Genomic DNA, 22,714 nt, shown 5'->3' with positions numbered 1-22,714 from the left:
TTTCTGCATTTCATATTCTACTATTTGGTTCTAGGCATGTCATATTTATAGCCTATACAAATAGTCCTATTGTCACTATTTAGGAATACAAAACTATTTAGCTTAGATTATATAGATGGCTACACTGTAGCAGCAGCAATGAACCGTGCTGTGGAAACCAATTACTTTTCATTTAATTAGGTTTCATTTTTCGGTCTCAATCTGAAGCATTGTTTAGTTTGCAAATCCACATACATTCTGTTTTGTTCCCTTTAACAATACAATTCCGTGTTGCTCCAGGGAGTTCTTTAAATTCCATCCTCAGTGCTGTTATGTTGCAGAGTAAACATCAGACTCCCTAGTGTTCTAGCACCAGTAAGAGAGCAAAATGTGTCTTTGGAAACAATCCTTGCAATTTTAATGTCCTAAGTGAGGTAAAAAAAAAAAAAAAAAAAAAAGGTTTCTTTTGAATACATATAGGAAACCCTTTTCTTGTTAGCTGAAAAGACACATTAGATGATAAACAAAATCATGCCCTGGAGAAAACCAGACCCTGATACAAAGAGGCCTCTTGCTTAGGGAATGCCATAGCAACCCCCTTCCCTTTTATCATAATTTTGACCTAGCCAGGGCATGCTAGCACCAAGGTGTTTTGTAAAAAGGATATAGAAAGTCAATTCACTTAACAGAGAAGGACTACATATCGCCCTTAATCCCCATACGAAACTCCCAAAGATTGGCGGTTTTTATCCACTGGTGTCAGTTTTAACAGGAGTTGTTTATGTGGTGGCGAGAGCAGCAGATAAGCGTATGTGAATACACGCAAGCCATCTGAAAATGCATTCCACTGGTCACAGGCATACAGAAGCGGAAATACTGGCAAGAGGTAGCAGATGACAGGAATTTGAAGGTCATTAATACGTGGGTTACCCAAAATCCCACAGATAGATTGTCGACATGTTGGGGGGATTTCATGGTATGACTCCTGTTAACAATATCTATTGTTCCATGTTAATTCACATTAGTAAATAGTGTGTAACGCGTTTGGCTTGTTATTGGTAAAATACACTGGTACACTTCAATCTCGTGATACCTTGAAATTATTTTTCACTGAAGAGAGTACTTTTTTTAAAAAAGTGCTATTTGAGTTAGAATTTGTAACACGTTCTTGTTCACATAATTTTAATTGCACTACAACAAAGGAGGCACAGTTGGACACAAAAGCACATTCATCACATACCTGCTCCAAAATGCAAGTGTTCAAGTACAATATATTAATATAAACAAGTACCTACTTTCTTTATCCCCTTGTTGAGTCTGTTACTGAAAAGTGAGGGGGAGAGGAGCAAGACAAACTTTTTAATGGTAGATTATTGAACATGACTTGCCTAGAGTAGTTTGGTTTCACATTTAAAAATGCAAAGTATTTGGTGAATATTAAAAATACGGTAATATGAAATAAGTGGAGTATGGCAGCAGAATAGTTAAGGCATCTAGCTACCAATTCAGAAGCACGACTTTGTTCCAGTCCAATGCTGAAAGCTGCTCCTAGCTTTAAATATGGTCCAGCTTTAAATATGTACCTGGCCATTTACATGAAGGAAGGTGGCCAGACTTCATTCTATCATCCCCTTTTTCAGTGTGCTTTTCTCCTGATAGCCCGACAGGCCTCTTGGCTCAAGCACACTTTTGACTGCTCATTTGAGCAGAATGTAGATACCTCCACGAGTCACTTATTCTTTGGTTGTAATCCTTGCCCATCGGGATGTGGTCTCCTGAACTGCACATTCACATATTCTTTCTCATGAACAAGTGCCCTTCTGCTGTGGTATCAAAGAAAGGGACATCTGGAATCCATTTTAACTTTCGGCTTTGCAAAAGATTCTTGCTATTACACAGTAGACTTATCTTTTACACTGGAATTCCTTAGTTTTAGAGAATCAAAAGTAACATGTAAACCAGATCTAGATGCCCACAAAGGTGTTTCTTCTTTGTGGCTGGTGTTGTAAACAAAAGTGAGCTGGAGTTGAAGTGTAAGTTCTAAGCAACCTGTACGGTAGTAGTGAAGGAGCTGGCAATACGGTATTCACCACTGTCGGAGCCTGCCTCCTCCATGATACTGAAATATGTTCCCTTCCAGTGGAAATCTCAGCTTCACTTGTACAATGGTAAGATGGCTATAAACCTGCAATGCAGATTCAATTTCATTTCATAGTGCACTTGTATTTCATGCACCACTGCAATAACTGTTGCACCTCTTAAAACTAAGTCCCTTATGGTTGTTCTATTTAGTATAGCTTTATATATGGCTCACAGCAGTGTTCAGGAAATACGGATTACTCCAAAGAGAATTAGGTGGAATGAAGGAAAAATACTTTTTTTAAAAAAAATTATGCTCCTTAAATAACGTTTCCAAGCTCATTTTATAATTTAAATTGTGGTGCTGTGTCGTGAGATAAAATAGTTAACATTTTTAAGCTATGACTTAACATTTTTTTGATTCTTCTTTACTTCCATAGTAGACCAAGTCATAACAGCTACATTTTAAACAGTTTTAAATACAAATGGATTCAGTGTCATTGCTAAGTCCATAATAAAAATTATTTTAATGGTCCAAGGAGGTAAACAGACTATTTGATTTAGTCAAAAGAACACAAATGTTCCACAGTAAGCTATTCTATATGTGTTTTGTGGATCTTTCCAATTTGGCATGCCCTCCTTATACTGTGTCCAGCACTTTGGATTAATAAATCCCACTTCACAGAAGTTAAAATAATATTGAAATCCTGTCAGCTGGGGCTGACCAGTGGTTACGTTTTCCACAGGGTAATGCATTTGCAAGGACGACAACCTCATTCCGCTGTGTGGCTCTCTTTGATGGACACTCTTCCACAATGATAATAACAAGGCACATTCTTCTGCTTTCTGTGGGTCAGTGTCCTTGGCAGGTCTTGCAGCACATCTGTCTGAAGTATGCTCGACTGCAGAACTTGAACTTCAGCACCAGTGGGCAATATGCCACTTTGTTCACATCTTTGCACTCTAATAGTTAAGAGCATTAAAGAGAAGGAAAAAAAAAAAAAAATTAAAATACAAGGAAAATTTGACATTTAACATGCTTCTTCTATATCTATCCACCTTGCCCTCTTCGTAACTTCTCTTTCTAGTCCAGCCGAGTGCACACAATATATTTTTAAAAGCCATTAAAATGTTTGCAGGGCTTCTCTCCCAGACATTTACAAGTGTGTCCACTTTGTCTTGGAAGAATTATCATTTATTGGGATAAATGATCACTTTAGACAGCTAGGAAATATGAGCCATTTTTCTTACAATGCTTTTATAGCTTCTTTCTCAGGAGTTATTTTATCCATCCCTGAGAGGTTATCCAAAATCTAACAGGATTCGCACTATTTGGTACGATGCCTTTGCATTCGTAAGAATTCTTGAAACAGAATGTGCATTGCAGCTAACAGGGATGAAGAAAAAGTGTTACAAATAAAAACAGTAAGTGTGAGTTCAGTGACTGGACTGAATGGCGAATAATACTTTAGGCTTGGTTCCACACATCCACGATTTCTTTTATGCAGGAAGAAAAGCCAATTTTATGCCTGTAATAGACATGTAGGAGCTTTATTTCATAGCTGTGTTTTCCCTATATGCTGCATTTACTGCCTCAGCAAGCCTTTGTCACACCAGCAGGTAACTCTCCCAGGAAGGGAGAACAATGCTTTCAACCACACAGAGGAAGGATTCCTTCTTTTCCATCCCACACAAGTTGTTTCTAAAATGACTTGTGAGGGTACATTATAGGAACACTGTTGAATACCTTGTGGCTCTCCTCTAGCTTAGCTTGTCTGTAGAAAGAAGGTGGGAATAGGGAAAGGAACAGTTTGGTCCATGCCTAGTTCTTACTCTAATATGTCTGGAGACACCAGCTGTAGCTCAAGGGTACACTAAGGTTCTACAGCTCAGGTGCTGCTACTGCAGATTTCCTTTCCAATGGAGTGAGTACTGCGATAGGCGCCTGATAGAGGATTTTTAGTTAAAAGCATTTGCACAGGTCCTTGAAGACTGACACTAAAATACGACTTGAGAAGGAGCCTTGCTTCATGTGTAGGAAGATGGAAGAGATGTGTATGGCGAAAAAGTAAACCCCACAACTTTAAATTACAAAAATTAAGTGATGGGAAGAATGAAATTAATTTATCAGAAAATAATTTGTCTCCAGTGAATGCTGTAAGTTTTTACTCTTTAAAGGTTGCATTTGATACTGGCTTCCTCCTACAATCTTTCTCAAATTACAACAGCTATAAGGAAAACATGAATAAAAAGGAGATAAACTAGCAGTACTTTGACCATTATCATATTTTGTATTGAATTGATATCTGTGAAGACTGGAGGCCAGGATACTGTTGCTCCAAGGCCTGACAGAACAATAGTCCTTGACTCCAAGATGTCTGTAAGCCAAATATGAAAGAGACAACAGACACACCAAGCAGGTGAGAAAATAGAAAATTAATAGTGAAACAAACACAACCAGCATGTAGAATCATTCAGCTACTCCTCTTTGTCTTCCTTCTACATACAATCTCCTAGGATATTATTTTTGCTCCGGAATAGGTAGTTATGGACAGTGAGTTCATCATGCAAGCACACTGTAGTTAACAAGTGCAGATGATAAGCTTTAGTATTTGAACCTAGGAAAGCATTAGTGAGGCTGAACTTCAGGGTGTGTACTGAACAGTATTTCTGATAATGGCAATACGCATGTTTTTTAGCTAGATAAGTACAGGTCATGAAATGATTTAAACTTAAATTTCATTAACATAGATACAGTGCTTTTACTGTAATTTTTTACTCTACCTACCCAATGTTTTATATACTACTTTTCTCATTTTTTAAATCTCAATTTGAAACATAGTTGAATGCCGGGACAAAAGACATTGGGGTAGCTTGTTGAAATAGACATATTTCTCTATCAGCAGCAGCACATGGTCACTGTGTTTCACCGAGTTTCAAAAACTCTTCCCAAAATACCTTCCAGAAATATTTTGGGTCCTCATGCTTGTGAAGACTGGGAGTATAAGAGAGACAGATGGTGAAATATAAATGATGTGAGGAATAAAAAGGTTCACTTGATCTTGACAAGATGTAAAAAGTTCACCCAATTGCAAAAATAACCCTCATACGCATCGTATTAGTTAAATACACGTAAAGCCACTAACTGCATTTTTGCTAAAAGTAGGATTTGAAATTATCATATTTCATGTTTCTTAAAGTTATTCTTCCTCTTGACTAAAACTGGATGCTGTTCAGCCAATGTCATTTGGACAGCAATGAGACAATATTCTGGAAGTTGCCCACAACTTCTGTTTTAAAAATCAGTTTTGAAATAAATATGGTGGCTGATGAAGTAGCCTATTCTTCATAGGACTGTGGCTGAATGGAAGAGGTTTAGCAGAGCCCTTTTTTTTTTTTTCCTAGAAACTAATGTTAATAAGTTGCAGTAAGCTACACGTATTAAACTCTCCTTTCCTGAACTTTGTGGCTAGATCAGACAATATTATGATATTAAGTATCATGTTACAGTAATAAAATCACAGAATGTCATTGTGCCTTCAGCTAAAGAGACTGCAGAGACATATCACACAAAATAAAAAGAAAACTGAAAGGAAATAAAAATAGATAAAACAGTTTTTCAGTCAAAGTTTCAGATGGCCTTTAGCTGTCTGGATTCAGCAGACATATATACACTTCAGAGAATAAAAAATTCTGAATACATTTCAAATTGTGTAGTACATGCTGCCTGTAGCTCACTTCCAGCAGCAAATGTAATGTTACCTTCATCAGTGGCAGCCTGTCAAAAACTCCATCTACAATACTGTAAGTCACCAATGAAGAGTTTAAAGAAAACAAAGAGCCAAGCAGATGTAAAATTTGACAAGATATATCGTAACTTTCTTTTACTATTTCTGTATGCCAAAAATTTTGACTTTTCTTTTATGTAAACAAGCCGCACTTTCCCCAAGAAAGTGCTTCTAAACTTTATCAACATGACCATTATACTGCAGAGTGGCTCAAGCTTCCTCAAAAACATGTATGTTGTTATCTTGGGTTAGCAAAATTTAATTTTCCAGCAATTGCTGAATGGGTTCTATAGGGTGCGAGCACTGGACTTTGGCAAGTGACAGGAATCAGGAGGTTTGTTGGGGTTTGAAATGGGAAGGGAATCCCCTCAGCAAGTCTAGCCTTACTGCAAATCAGTGAGTTGTTGTTGAAGATGCTTTTGCCCCACAGTGGGGCCTGAAGCACAAGGCAGTGCTACCAGGTGGCATGGGGAAAAGTCTCCGTGTGCCAGCACGTGTGGTCTGCTACACACATGCATTCTTGAGGGGCAGAACCCTTGCTCTGAGAGACGCCTTCCCTGATACCAAAATACTGATACACAGTTCACATCGCGCTGCACCTGGAGAGAGACAAAAGCAAGCCTACAGGCACAGTATGCCCCTCTCACAAATACATTCACAAGGGAACACCAGAACTCAAATATTTCTTTCTTAGAAAGTATTACCTTTCCAAAACCAGTCGTGTTATTTAGGATTAGTTAGTTCTTAAATCTTACAAGCTTTCCAGCATCTCTAGTATGTTGAAAAAGATATGCCTCCCTGTTTAAAGGCTAACACTTTACTAACACAAGAGATGTCCCCTCCTCTTGTGTCCAAAACATTATTTTAAGGCAGAAAATGTGCAATACATGTACATTATTGTTGCAAATAGTTAGCTTCTTATATTCAGTATTTAATGGCAACTCTGAAACGTGTATAAATTAGAATATATTTTAAAGAAATACTTCAAAAAATACCTTGAAGACAAAATTTTTGTCTAGTTTTAGGATAGGCAATGAGGGAAAGGCTGAGGTACTAAATGCCTTCTTTGTCTCAGTCTTTAATAGTAAAACCCATTGTGCTCCAGGTACCCAGCCCCCTGAGCCAGAAGACAGGGATGAGGAACAGAATGAAGCCCCAATAATCCACGGGGAAATGGTTGGCGACCTGCTACACTATTTAGATACATGTAAGTCTATGGGGCCAGATGGGATCCATTCAAGAGTACTTGGGGAGATGGTGGAGGTGATGACTAAGACACTTTCAATTACTTATCAGCAGTCGTGGTTAACTGGGGGGGTCCCAGTTGACTCAAGGTTTGTAAATGTGCCGCACATCTACAAGAAAGGCCAGAAGGAGGATCCAGAGAATTACGGGCTTGTCAGTCTGACCCCAGTGCTGGGGAAGGTTATGGAGCAGATCATCCTGAGTGACATCACATGGCATGTGCAGGACAACCAGATGATCAGGCCCAGTCAGCAAGGGTTTATGAAAGGCAGGTCCTGCTTGAACAACCTGATCTCCTTCTATGACAAGGTGACCCATGCAGTGGATGATGAAAAGGCTGTGGATGTTGTGTACTTGGACTCCAGTAAAGCATTTGACACCGTATCCCACAGCATTCTCCTGGAGAAGCCAGCAGCTCATGGCCTGGATGGGCATTTTCTTCGCTGGGTAAAGAACTAGACGGATGGCCGGGCCTAAAGAGTTGTGGTGAATGGAGACAAATCCAGTTGGCGGCTGGTCACGAGTGGTGTTCCCTAGGGCTCAGTGTTGGGGCTGTTCTCTTTAATACCTTTATAAATGACCTGGATGAGACGATCAAGTGCACTCTCAGTAAGCTTGCAGATGACACCAAGTTGGGTGGGAGTGGTGATCTACTGGAGTGCAGGAAGGCCATACAGAGGGATCTGGACTGGGTGGATCATTGGGCTGAGGCCAATTGTATGAGGTTCAACAAGGCCTAGTGCCGGGTCCTGCACTTGCGTCACAACAACCCCAGGCAGTGCTACAGGCTCGGGGAAGAGTGGCTGGAAAGCTGCCTGGTGGAAAAGGACCTGGGCGTGTTGATTGACAGCCAGCTGAACATGAGCCAACAGTGTGCCCAGGTGGACAAGAAGACCACCAGCATCCTGGCTTGTATCAGAAATAGTGTGGCCAGCAGGACTAGAGAAGTGATTGTCCCCTTGTACTCGGCGCTGGTGAGGCCCCACCTTGAATCCTGTGTTCAGTTTTTGGGCCCTCACTACAGGAAAGACATTGAGGTGCTGGAGAGAGTTCAGAGAAGGGCAATGAGGCTGCTGAGGGGTCTGGAGCACAAGTCTGATGAGGAGCGGCTGAGGGAACTGGGGCTGTTTAGCCTGGAGAAAAAGAGGCTGAGGGGAGACCTTATCGCTCTCTACAACTACCTGAAAGGAGGTTGTAGCATGGAGGGTGTTGGTCTCTTCTCCCAGGTATCAAGTGATAAGACAAGAGGAAATGGCCTCTAATTGCACCAGAGGAGGTTTAGATTGGATATTAGGAAAAAATTGTTCCTGGAAAGGGTTGCCAGGCATTGGAACAGGCTGCCCAGGGAAGTGGTGAAGTCATCATCCTTGGAGGTGTTTAAAAGGCATTTAGATGAGGCTCTTAGGGACATGGCCTAGAGGACTCAGCAGTGTTAGGTTAACGGTTGGACTCAATGATCTTAAAGGTCTTTTCCAACCAAAATAATTCTATGATTCTGTAATTGTAGCAAGGTTCTTCTGAAAGGATGTATTTTAAATTGTTAAATGAACTTTGAGATTACACTTACTTTTAAGTCATTTAAGCCACTTAATCACTTAATCACTAACAAATAATCGGTGGTTTCCAGTAAATACCTTCAACATGGGTCATAAACAAAAATGGGTGGCAATGTGGTGGGAACTGTGTCTGTTGGAAGAGACTGTGCTATATATTTTTCCCCTTGATTCTTCCTAACTGTGCTAATGAGGCTGCATGGCTGTCAGTAGAGAGCTGGCTCATGCCCAGCCAACTCAGAATGCAGGCCAAAGAGCTGAAGTCCATCTGGAATACTATGTAAGTGATTTTCAACATCTTCTACTTGTGGAACCCAACAATTTTCCAGTGAAGATATAGGTCCTTGAAAAACACTGTTACCAACAGGCTTACTTTTCATTGTTACCCTGCACAGCTCCACTGTAGAGAAGTCCATGGCCATCCAGTGTACACAGATAACATACAGAAAACCCCTGATTGTAGTCATCTATGGGAGAGTAGCTTATTTTCCAGATGATATTGAAGAATTACTAACGTAATTACTACAAATAACAACATGGCCTCATCATCTTGAAATTAAGAGGAGACTGGGACTAAATCATGCCCATTTAATAAGTATTTTATTGCCTTCCTTCCTTTGGAAAAAGTCAACATCTACGTTTGGAAATAAAATATCATTTAGCCTTTGAGCTTTAAAGGGCAGAAAGTTTCCTAGATTGATAATTGTCATATAAAGATTGCTTGAGAGCACTGAACATAAAAATGAGAATTAAAATGATCAAGGAAAATTATATTACAAAGATGTTTTTCAAACGACAACATGGGATGATAAGCCCTATTTAAAAATAAAGCTTCAAAGCTGTAAATTATGGTGCTCATACACTGAATCACCAGTGTATTTCAGGCAAGATTTTAGTATGCTCCCATTTCATCCCAGACTTCTCAAGTTGAGGGACTTTTATGACAACTTGAAGTCTATGGTGTGAACTTGAATGGATACAGTAGGTACTGAACGACCAACAAATCATGGTAGACTGTAGCATACATTTGCCTTTTAAAAAAATTTAAATTCATAGTGCTTGTTCCATATAATTAGGTTATTAAACTTCAATGTAGTTGGAGAACTTGTCTAAAAGATACTCCGTTATACACTACACAGAGATTAGATATGTTAAAAGGAGTAGCGATAGTGACGTCGCGGTCAAGTCGTCAAAACTTAGGGAATAACTGTTTTAAAAGAACTATTATTGCCATGCAAACTTTCCTGATTTTTGGAGATGCGCATTTTAGTATCTTTTTTATTGCTTTTCCCCACACAAAATGAAACATATTCATCCTGTGAGCAACTATTCTAAATTTTTACAATCAATTTTTTTTAATACTGCTTGAGACTCCAATTCTACTTGGAAGACGTTAACTTCTTAATAGGTTGGCTTGGACAATTTATGAGTTCAGATCTGGAGCCTTTCATAATAAGCTTATTTTGACATTATTATCTAGTATATCCTCTAGTAAAAATATGTTATGATGAACAAGTAGACTGTATTATGTAAAAAATACTGTAATTCTTTCAAACAGGCATTACAAATCCAAGAAATAAGAAGTTAATTAGAAGAATCTGACAAGTAAGTCTAAGTGTAAGAACAGGCTTGTGGCATGGTGTAGCATTAAATCCGTGCACCCAGTCTTTCAATGAGCATGTAATTAAGTATTTTTGCCACTACATTGTTATGTTAACCACTAATGGAGCAGGCAGAAAGTCAGTGGATGAGAAGCATATCATGCACCCCCTGCTACTATGGACATTTCCATTGAACCAATAAAGAGATTGAAAAATTAATGAAACAAAACAATAGTTATTTTGTCCATGACTTGGCCTTATACTTTAACAGTGGGTTTTTTTAAACAAAGCATCTGCATTGAGTTTTTCATTGACTTCAGCTTTGAACTACAACAACTAATTTGAAAATAATTGTAAAAAAATTCACTCACAGGCTGAGAGATGACGTCATGTAGACTATTACTAATAAATTAATGCAGTAATACTGACTGTGTTGCATTACTCCTTCCAGAATAAATTATATTAAGATGGCAAGCTTACCTTCTGTGTTGGAAATGGGAGTACTGTCACATTTACTTTCACACTGCTGCATTGATGGAGGTCTAAGTGTTTCTGGACACTCGCTGGATGCTTGTGCAGTGTATGAGAGGCACTGTACTGTTCTCATCTGTTGCCCAAGACCACACTGTGCAGAACACTAAAAATAAGAAAGATAAAAAAGTAAACCAACTTGGATACAATTTTAAAATATAAACTAAGATAACAGGAAAGCAATTTGGAACAGTACACATGCACACATTTTAAAGAAGACAGGCATCTGAAAAGATTTGGTTAATACAGAAAATAGTTTTCATAACATTGTTTAGAATTTTGGGGGTTTGACAGTATACGTGAGCACTTGTCTTTCAAAGAAAATAAAACACAATGTAATATTGGCTCCCTGAGCAGTACAAATTTAAGGTATAAGACTATAATTTACAATATTTCATATATCATATCTGAGTTTAAGTGTGTGTTTTCAAGAGAGGAATAATCGATTTAGAATAAAGAAGAAAAACTAAGGCAATGGAGAAGTCAAATCTGCTACAGGACTTTTTTTAAGGAAAAAGAAAACTATATTTCAAACAAAAATACTTTGCTATTTCGAAACATTTTAAATCTCTACAGTGGTTTTAGTACAATACCAATTTAAGACAAATGCGCAATTGAAAAACTACCATAGAAGAGAAGCCACTTAGACTGTAATGCCACAAATGTCTGTCCTCTGGCTAGTTAAGCTAAAGTGCTTTATTTTTATTAGTGCCAAATTACTCAGTGAACTCAGAAACTGAAATATCCATTTATTGTTTTAAAACCAGGCCACTGGTCGTAATTGAGACATAAACATATAAAGAAGGAAACTCGGTATATTGTATTTAGAAACACTGCACAATGGCAGCACCATTCAGCCTGTCCTATAATAATTTTGCTCCCTGTCTGGTAATTCAGACTATTTTATATAAAATAAGATAGATCTTGAAGATTTTTTGGTGGCTACATATATGTCTCTTACTAAAATAGGAATGCCCTTTGTATTTCAATCATGTTTGTTAAGGAACTTAAACATTTTTAAAAATACTAAACCTTGCAACATTGTGGTATCCCAAAATTGCCTTCCAAAAACACTGTAATAAGGACTATTTTATTTTTTAAAAAATGCATGCAGAAATTCACCAAGTAGAAACTAGATTGCTGTCAGCAAACTCTTTATAGTTCAGCAGACAGCTATCATTCAGAATCACATTTCAATGTGAGACAAACAGCTGAGAAGCTCTTGTCTGACTCATGAGAACTATCTCTTACCCATTTCCAGCAACGTCTTATCCTAAAAGGTGCTAATGAGTAGGAGACTAACAGCGATAAATACCTAAATTAACTATCTTACCTGTCCCCAGTCTCCCGTAACCCAGCGAGGAGGAGGACATCGGCCTAAACTACAGCGGATGCGGACTGGCGGCTTGCTTTCCTCTTGGCATTGAGCAGCTGGAAAAGTTTTTAAAAGGTCGCTGCTTTTGCACAGAACAATTCGGTGTTTGAATCCTGGGCCACACTTTGGTGTGCACTGAAAAAATATTGACATGAATAAATAAATAATGAAATCTCTGTAAAAAAACTCAATAAAGTGTCAGAAATGTTATTATGGAAAACAGAAGAATGTATTTATGGTCTTTGACATTAAACTATAATCGCCATTTCCCCAAGATGATAATTATAATTTAAAAATGTTTAGAAACACAAACATAATATTAAGTTCAAGTTCTTATAAATGCTAATTTCATAGAAGTAGATTTCCTTTGCTATTCACATTTAGGCTATGGTGTTACTATTTACATTTACATCTAAGAGCCTTTAGGTTAGGTTTAAGAAAAGTGCTTTGCTGCAAAGTAGAAAAGTCTGCCACATGCAGCACTATTATGAAACAAATTTGAGTATGCATTTCAGAAACTGAAAGTTCCACTCTCTGTTCTTAATGTATGACCTTAGTACAGTCTTTCTTCACCTCTCTTACAGACAACTGAGCTACAAAGAACACATTCTTCCTCAAAAAACATACGGGAGGATAAATGCCTTCCTGGACTCCACAGAAACCAGACTGTTCAGACAGAAATACTGTATCCTCTCTTTCGATGCATGCTTTTGTCTCCTTTCCTATTTAAATTTTAATTCTATTTTCACACAGTTCTTGGTTTTGCTCCTTTTATCACTCCTTCTCCTCATTCTATAGGCAAGCAGACAATAAAAGAGTAATTTGAAAGGAAGGTCTGATGACCTCTGCTTTTCCTCCTCTTTCTTCACACTGGTTCCTCCTCTTCTCCTTCCTTTTTGCTATTGGCTGTTAACTGTCATTTACATGAGCACAACTGCAGAATGGGGAACAGGTAAGTGCTAACAAAATTAAAACTCGAGACCTTCCCCAAATCAGTCCCTCTTTAGCATCTGACCATGAGGTTTTACAAGCAGAGTTGGTATGTTAACCTTTATCCTGTAAGCAAATCTGAAGTATTTGGACCAGAATCAGTTTCTGATAGCATAAACCAGAGGTCTTTCACACATCCAAAATGGGTCAGTATATAATTGGTAAAAAAAACCCCCAAACAAACAAACACCCAAAACAAAACAAAAAAAGCCCTAAACCAAACAAAACAAAAGAACCCAAAACCCAAAAAACCACACAACTCCTAAGATTAATTTTCAAAAAAATTACTTGGGTGATCCAAACTTCACTGTTGTATGCCTAATTATGAAGCATCTTTGCTTAACTTAAAGAAACTGGAAAACAGTTCCACAGCACTATTTAAGGTATCAATATTCCTTATACATACGTAAAGGTGTGTGTATGTATGTGTATATATATATATATTTATACACCTTGAAACAAGATCTTTCAGAAGATCTTTCAGTCAAACTAAACTAAACTAGTCAACACAGAACCAACACAATTATCCTAAATCTTACCTCCACTTAGATTTAGGATTTTAAACTGAGCTGTAAAGAGATGGGTCCTCCATTTGGAGTTTATAGTCCAGAACTGCAAAATGGGTATATAATCACTTTCCTTAAAATTCAACCTTTCTTTTCCTACGCTATCCTATCCTTTCCTACCAAGGTACCACTTTCTTATCTACTGTAGTTCAGTGTTCAGAATTCTGATACAGAATAGCTAGATTCAATTGTCCTCATACTGAAGGGCCTTTAACCCCAAATCTTCTGTACTCTAAGTACCTGCCTACTGGAAAGCTAGGGGAACAAAGCAAGAGAAGACATCTCTCTCTCTCCGGCTGCACTGCAAAAAGAATATTAATACTAAATGGAGACCAAAACCAAGTGACAACAAATATGTGTGGTCTTCAGTATCATGTTCATTGAATCCTCAGTACTGGTCCAAACTCCATGGAATGTTGTGTGTATTTTCTCAAACAACTATTTCATGTAAAATGCATTACTTTTAAGCAGGAACTAGAATTAAGTGCCCTTTTGTAGCTCAGTGCTACAAAAATCACTTGCACTCAATCTCTTCTCAGTGACTGAATATTCTGCCAAAAACAAACAGAAAAGATACAAAGTTGAAAGGATCTTGTCAAAAATGTCAAACCCCAATGTGCGTATGCTGTTCCATAATCTCCAGAATGCATTAGCAAATAAGCAAGAGTTTGAGGATCAAAATTTGAGTTTAGGTGCAACCATTTTCTGTTCCTGCTTGAAGACATGTTCCTGTATCTATGTCTAAGCTGCCATCAGAGAAAAATCTCTCAGCTACTGGTATCAGAAGACGACAACATGCCTTAAAAAAACCCCCAGTTTTTTAGAGTCATAGTCAAAATTCCACTAAATAAGATGGACTATGCCCTGTCCTTCAAAATGAAAGTCAAGTAAGGAAATAAGTTGCCTACAATGATACTGAATCACCAAAAATAAAAAGCATCAGTAGAATTAAAAAAAAAAAAATAATGAATGTCTCCAGAGCAAATGCAAGATGAAATACCCAGACAAACGAAAACAGGAAACAGTGCCTTCCATTGCTTCGTGATTCTAGAATTTTTGACTCAGTGGAAGTCATGACTAAAAGTAATATCAATGCAAAGTAAATGTGCCTGTCTGATAAGGCTGTTCTCAAGAAACCCTTAGATTATTTTTTGCCAGTTTATTGTCTGAAAAAATATAAAATAATTAAGTTACAGTGGGCAGAATAATTCAGTCAAAGCTCTGCTACTGCAAAGTGTGAAAAATTTTATGGCAAAACTGATGTTACCTGAGAATAACTGCATTCCACCATGCAAGACACTGTTAGCTTTAATTACTATTTGATAAAAGGACTTCTACATTCTCTTAAGGACTTGATTTAATCTCTATGTTTAACAGAATGTTTTCGTTTCTCTGACCAAAAAGAGATAAAATTTCTTGTTAATTATAATTGAAGACTAAAAAATATGTAACTATAATACATTAATGCTCAACAAGTACATTAGGATATAAAAGAGTTCTATAATGGTTTAAGTTGTTTCACGTATTGCTTATTTTGAGTATGAAAACAAAAGAAAGTAGCAAGGTTTGCCATTGTTTTCAACAGAAGCAGTATTCAACTCTTCACTTTCTGAGACCACTCTTGTTTTCATTTTAATGCTTCTGTCGGAAAATCATATAAATATATATATATATATATGTTTTTATGTATATTACTATAGGAATTTTAAATTTTAAATTTCTGGAAATGCTGAAGAGAAAAAAAAAAGCTATTTTTCTTATTATATGTAAATGGTATCATCAGTCAAAAAGTTTTCCAAGCTACACCAGGCAAAATTCATACCAGAAATAAGTTGGCACTTTTTCACAATCCTGATTAAGTATCATCACAACCAGAAGCTCAGCAGAGTTTGAATAATTCGTTTATTTTAGGATTATTTTTTTCAAAATTGTAACATGCTCCTTCTGTATAAAAGGCTGGATATGATGGGCTTAAAAATTTGTTCAAGCTTCTTAATGTTGGTGGCAATGCTGACAACTTTAACGACATATTAGTGAGCAATGTCTCGGGGAGGCAGGTAAAGGCGAATAGTATGTAGACAACATGTATCTATGGCTCTATAACTTGTCACACGGATACTATAGTTTGTTAGTACTGAGATGACGCCTAGATATTCCAATCAGAAATAAAGTGCTATGATAATGGATGTAAAGAGCTTACAAACTATCAATGCGACAATGATGGAGTCTTCAAGTGAGCATCTCTTCCCACTCATCTGTTCTTTCCTTTTCACTCCGTTCCGTTCTGCTCAAAGTCAGATTCATTTTCAAAGGGCTGGAATATACCATACCTTTTCAGGTAGGGACAAAGACCATTGAATACCTTTTCTGCCTTGATTTTGTTGCCCTACTTCTTGCGTGAAATGCTGGCTAACAGTGGAGTAAAAAATATTGTTCTGCATGTAGAACAACATGCACTTCAAGATTCACTGTGCCATTTCCAGGTTTCTTGAGGTCCTGATCTACACTGAGAAAAGCCGCTGAAAGAAACTGCTTTTCTACAGGTTTCAGGATACAAAGCTGACAACTTTTTATAGAACTGATTCCAAAAAATATAAAACTAGAGATGGATTGAGGTTTAGTCTGGGAATGACTATCTGTTTTATGATAGCAGATTATTAACAAAACCTGGTACAATTAAGAGGAAATTCAGAATATTAAAAAAAGCATCTGTCTGATAAATTAATGAAAACAAAAAATATCAGAAATTCACATTATGTTTCAGAATATTTTTGTTTGATACAAAAGCTAACTAAAATGGCATTTCGTTTGTAATTCCTTACAGAACAAAACCAGTTGAACAGCACAGCAAACTGACACATTTTTCTTTTGTTCAAATAGACAGAACTTGTATAATAATAATAATATACAGAACTAGTTTCTTGAGCAAGGAAGAACAAATGACAATTACAGAAGACAGTAAGATGAACAACAACAGCTTCCACTGCAGCTCAGAGCATTGTAATTTAACAAGAAGATATTACTACTTTTAAGTACTACCATAACACTTAGACTATTATTAACAGAGGATGGAGTCTCCATCCTTGGAGATATCAAAAAGCTGCCTGAACATGGCCCTGGGTAACTGGCTCTAGGACATCCTGCTTGAGCAGGGGGGATTTGGGCAAGATGACCTCCAGAGGTCCCTTCCAACATCAACCATTCTCTGATTTAGTGAAGTATATTACCTGTATTAACAAATTATGGTAAAAGCTGTTCTTGTCACTTCTGTGACTGCTCACAGTGATGCTAGTATGCTTCCTTCCTCATGCTTTCAATTTCCAGAGACTCTAACAACTTTCAGAGCTAAAAGTATCTGTGCACAGAAGAGATCTGTGCAACTACAGGCACATTAAAACTTCTTTATAGTATCCGGTGATTTATCATTTACTTTGAACGAAAGACTGTTGTGAAAGGCAAGCAAGTACACAGAATATGGGATACACTAATAACGAGTGTATCACTGGTAGATCATCCCAGTTTATTCTTAGAGTCTCCTTCCATGTTTTTAGACAAAGGAAGTAGAACAGTTCTAACCTGTCTGGGCTTCAGTAAAGGGATATGACAACAACCTTCTAGGATCAGTCACAGGACTGATCTGATTCATATTTCTTTCCAGTTTACTTAATGATGTTTCAGTTTTTCAGTATTTCTGAAATTACTGAAATTAGCAGATAGGACAGGTAACGAACTGACCTTGATGCTAAAGGCATGCTCTACAGAAAGAACTGGGCAAACGTGAGGACATAAATAATTGAAATGAATTTTGGCAGTATGACAACAGTATGCTACAGAGGCATGCACTTAAAAAAAAATCTCTATTTAAACAAGGAGATCACTCACTGAAATGAAAAAATTAGGATAAAGATCTGGACAGTTAACAGAGTGTAAGATGACTTTATGTAATCAATATGTAATAGCTTATTTAGGGTATACTGACATACTGTATGTTATAGGAATTTTCAACATAGGCAGGAAACAAATGAGGCACATGTGAAACCTCCTCTGGGATAATATATACATTTAACTCTAGTCATTCATTCCCAAAAAGACAACTTCAAATTGAAACATTAAAGCAGAATGTGATCAAGATTAATTCCTTTCTCATGAAAAATAGCTGAAAAGGAAGGACTGTTTCAGATAACAAAAGTAAAGAGGTGTAAACTGGCATAGAAATAGAACATTAGAACACTTGCAATTCAATGACTGAAATTCAGAAATAGTTTTCCAAGAAGCAGTAGGACAAACCCCCAAATTAACTTTAAAACATAGTGTAATCAATTTATGACATGCATTGTATGATACGGCTTCATGTGACAGTGAGGACACAGACATGGAAACTCAAGATATCCTAACTTGTAGGTACTTCATAGCGCACTTTGAGATAAAAAGTGAGGTGAGGTGGGAGTCCAGGACAGCAAGGATGTGAAAAAGCATAAAGACATTTTTGCACTCTGATGTGCATATGATGCAGTCCCATTCAAATGTATCTGCCTTTCCTTTCAGCTGCACTGGTTCACATTCTTCAAATTTAATACTTGAATCAGTATAAGGTACAGTATAAGCTTGCCCTACTTAATGAAAAATGTTCTTTAAAAAAGAGAATACCAATTTTCAAGTCTGCTTCTTGAGGTGTGTTGCTAAGCAAGTTTTACATGAGCATGGTTACTTCAGGGAAAAAAAAAAAAAAGCACAGTTTATTGTGGCTTCTGATGTTGCAAACCTATCAGCTCTACTCTCCAGCTATTTGCTTTTTCAAAAAACAATGGAAATTGCTTTTTTCTATGAGACAGTAATCGCATATCACATGGCTATTCGAAAGGCTTTTTTGTTTCATTGGGTTTTTATACTACTTTACTAATCTATTTTGGTTTTTACTATTTTTCTGCTACATTTAATAAAAACAGGCCAAAATCATTTGACAAAACAACAGAACTAAAAACATAGAAGCAAATAACAAAGAAAAAAACCCCACTTTAATACTAAATCTATGAAGTTTTGAATTTCTTATTAAACTTTGACTTAGCAAGCAGTGATAGAAAATGTACTACTATTCTGTGCCAGAGCTCTTGTCTCCACTACTACCAATGAGCAAACACAGCAAAATTTTCTTACTTCTGACCAGTCCAAAGCGACCCATTGTGGAGGACAGGACTGATTGTTACAGGGCTCTTTTTCAATAGGCCGGTGCGTTAAACAGTTGGTATTGTCCAGTGTCTCCTCCTCAGAAGGTCCAATCTTTCTGATACAGAGAACTGTTCGTGAACGCATTCCTCCATCACAGGTCTTACTGCATTCTGACCAATCTCCTATAAACCATCTGGATAAAAAAAGTTAGGGGACTTCAAGCATTTCAGAAACAGTAGATAATTGCACAAACCCAGAATCCAAATAGTTTAAATTACTAAACCTAAGTCACTGTTAACAATATACATATTCATAGTGAAATAAAGCAGAAACTTATGGGTCTTTTTACTGAACATTTTAATTTGTGCCTCACTGTAATTTTATCTTCCAGTAATAATACTACTTTGTATTTTTTCTAGAGCAGCAATTTCCAGCCTAGGCTCTAGTAGTTAGAAAGGAGTGTTAAGCCTGAAAAAACTGCAGCTACTTAAGTAGATCTGTAATGAACATGCCTGAAATTATTTCTCTGAAAGTGGTTTGCAACTGAAAATGTTTGGAAACCACTGCTGTAGGTTATAGCACAAGTTAAAAGCCAGGATGGTTGTCTTTCTAAAATAATTTAATCTCAAAATTAGGTTTTCTGAGAGTTAATTCTCATCTGATTATGAAAGATTTCTATTTTTTTAAATAAAAGGCTATACTGGAATGAAAAATATTATTTATTAGAGTAAGTGAAGCAAACACTAGTAAAACATGAATTCATCACATTAAAAATTATGTTGACAAATGTTTAAAAAATTTAAAGCACTGCACGATAGCTGCTAGAGGGAATTTCTGAGTGTTTGCGTGTACATAGTAAGTCAAGAATTGTACAGTATATTTACATTACTTTGTGCTGCTGCAGAGATTAAAGTAGCTGTTAATCTGGCTGTAATGTTATTTTTTTTTTTTTTCTATCAATGACTGGTTAATGCAGCTCATTTCACTGGAAATATCTCTTCACATAGTTGAGCACATTTGGTCGTCAATATTTCATATGTTGGTTAGATACACTCACCTGAATCATCCTTGCAAATGATGAAGGTGAAGTCTAGTGTGCTATCACATGTTACCAACATGGCAAAAATGCCATTCTTGTGTTACAGAATGTGTAATATATTCTATTATGAAGCCAGATCAATGCAGAGATGCAAACAAATATGCCATATTCTGTCATTAATTTCCCAGTGAAAGAGAATTAATTTGTGACTCTTCACTACCAAACCTACATTTTTACCACAGCAGGGGGAATTAGAAGGTCTTCAGAGCTTTGGAGAGGCTAAGTGTTAATTTTCAGTTGGTACTACGATTTACTCAAGTGCATTCTCAGGTACCTTTTATGTTTATACTGTGTGACAGGACAGTACTACTCACAGTATTCACAGAACTATGTGTTACCTGTATAATTTCTTGTAATCTGGAAATTTAAGAGTTACTTATTGCAATAAGTGAGCGAAGCCTTTGCTGCTGCTCAGGGACGTCAAGTATAATGTAACCGGCATTCAGTTAGAACAGCCTTCTTCTAGACTACTTACAGGATCAGGAATCAAGAACCCTTCCTTAAGTGTCTGGCATTTTGTGCTCACTCTGTGGGGAACATTAGAATGGAGGTAGACATGGGCTCTGATATATTAAATCAGATGCTGATTAATACACACTACCCAGTTCCTGAATCTTAATGACTTGAGTTTCACCATGTTCATCAATGTCCCTGCTGTACTGGATGAAGAATTCAGAAGTGTCCTGCTTTGTGGGCTGTTTTAGTTTGTTTTTTCTTGGTTTTGGTGTATTTTTGTGTGTGTTTTTTGTTTTGTTTTAATAATGCGAGTGCAAAAAATAAAAATTAACTAGTTTGGAATAACTATGTTAACATTACTTTTTAAAGTGCTAATTTGTGAATAGGCAAGCCACACAAAGGAAGGGATAGGGATGTGTTTGGTAAAAAGGAACTGACCAAACACAACCACTTTGCAAGGTCTGCTCTCAGGTACACGGTGTGAGAGTTTAGGCACTTGTAGCCATGCTAAACAGTGTTATCTAAACAGAATCCAAGTGCATATCCTTGTAGGCTAAAGATATATTAACATATAGACTGTGGGGACAATGATATGACCTCTTTGTGAGACAGTACATTGACATTCAAACACATGCAAGGTGAGAGCAGTGTAATGACTTTACTTCTGCTTATGTCAAATGAGTACGGTATGTGACATGGGCAGAGTAAGTGCGGAAGGCACTGCTCTGTCATCCTGCAATCAGTCACCACACCAGGGAAGCAGATGATATTCTACGAAGAAACTGGCTTCATGAAGACCTGTTGGGATTTTAATCCATTGTAGTCTCATCTCATTCCTCCCAATGTCCTTCATACTACAATTCTACAGTTTCTAAGAGGCATTTAGACCACAGTATTTCTTTATTGTGTAATATCTTCATGTAATCAGCATTCATGATTTTTATGTCCAATTAGACTATAACTACAGACTACCATCAAACTTAAATTATTCAGAGCTTGTGAACCAATAAACTGTTGTAACTCTTCCCTTTTTTACACAAGTTTTATTTGTCTCAAAATATAAGAAGGAGTTGTGCACATACTGAAATTATTTTCTAGGGTAAAATATCACAACTGTTTCTAAACAGTTTTTGCAGTAAGATTAAGCTATGCTCTAGATCCTTGCCAAGTTTCATTCTTGAACAAATGAGCTGCTGGTTTTTTTTATTATAGCATGCAGCTATCTTTAAAAATACAACTAAATAGACGTAACCAAGTAGGGACCTAATCCTAAAGGCACACAGCATTACTGTAGAACACTGAGTATCCTGAAGAGAAAGTTGTTTGTCAAAACTATTACCAGCAGTTTGGTCTCCTAAGCAATTTCTATATTTGCCATTTCTTGAGTGATCACTTCAACCCAAATTTTCATATAATATACTTAAAAATATGGCAAACATTGAGAATGTAATATAAATATCTACGGAAAGTTTGTTTGGTTTTTTTTACTTACAAGATCTGCTTTGTGTAGTTTAAACACTACTGATCCTCAGTCAAATCAGGCATCCTGTAGGTCAAAGTATGTATTTTCCACAACCAAAACCGAAACCAAACCCAAATATTCTGTCAGATAAATCGACAGGACCCTAATACTAGATTAGAATTTTATATGCTTTTGGTCAACAGGATTTATTATAGATTACAAAGACTTCTCTATCTATGCAAAACACATATCCATCTTAGTGATTAATGACTTACTCAGGTGGGCAAGGCTCAGTGTTGCAGGCTCTTTGGTTTTCTGGAGGCTTACTGTCAGGGTCACAGTAGTTGTTTTGTACAATGGAGCTGTCATCCAGCCTTTTACACACCACCTCTTGTTTCTGCACACCTTGAGATGAAATGAAACACCATTAATTAACCATTCTTGCTCTTCTACTTGTTGAGTAAAAGTGCATTTCACCTACTGATTATTAATCCTAGCATCCCACTTTAATTGGCTGAATGCTGCAGGGGTGTGCATTCCAATTGACAGAATGCCCCTTGACCACACTACATCTTTTATTTTCCTTCAATTTTAGGCCACCCAACTGAGAGAGGTTTTTAAATTGCTGTTGTTTTCTAAAACAAAGGGAATATATTTATAGATTTACTAACAGATTGTTTTTATTTGTACATTGCAGAAAATCAATTTTCTGTCTACCCCCTCTCCTAGTAAAAGACACTTAAATTTCCAAAGAAAACATCACCAAATAGAATGTGGTCACACTTCAATGCAGAATTATTGTTTATGTGTTCTGGTTTAAAATA

At 37.0% G+C, this 22,714-nt stretch overlaps 1 protein-coding gene across 2 annotated transcripts in view; it reads right to left on the bottom strand.

Moving 5' to 3' along the window:
* Nucleotides 1-524: 524 nt before the first annotated feature.
* Nucleotides 525-22,714, bottom strand: part of ADAMTS6 (ADAM metallopeptidase with thrombospondin type 1 motif 6) — a 152,091-nt gene continuing 129,901 nt past the window's right edge. For both annotated transcript variants that reach the window (XM_065655824.1, XM_065655823.1), the window contains 5 exons: nucleotides 22,166-22,295; nucleotides 18,862-19,066; nucleotides 12,110-12,286; nucleotides 10,726-10,882; nucleotides 525-3,021 (listed from right to left, as the gene is read on the bottom strand). In XM_065655824.1, coding sequence (XP_065511896.1) covers nucleotides 2,912-3,021; nucleotides 10,726-10,882; nucleotides 12,110-12,286; nucleotides 18,862-19,066; nucleotides 22,166-22,295 — 779 coding nt within the window. In that variant the 3' untranslated portion in view covers nucleotides 525-2,911. The remainder of the gene's footprint in view (nucleotides 3,022-10,725; nucleotides 10,883-12,109; nucleotides 12,287-18,861; nucleotides 19,067-22,165; nucleotides 22,296-22,714) is intronic.

Source organism: Caloenas nicobarica, chromosome Z (assembly GCF_036013445.1).
Source record: "Caloenas nicobarica isolate bCalNic1 chromosome Z, bCalNic1.hap1, whole genome shotgun sequence".
Classification (NCBI taxonomy): domain Eukaryota; kingdom Metazoa; phylum Chordata; class Aves; order Columbiformes; family Columbidae; genus Caloenas; species Caloenas nicobarica.
The sequence above is the reverse complement of the archived record's forward strand: the minus strand, read 5'-3'. Positions and strand labels throughout refer to the sequence as shown.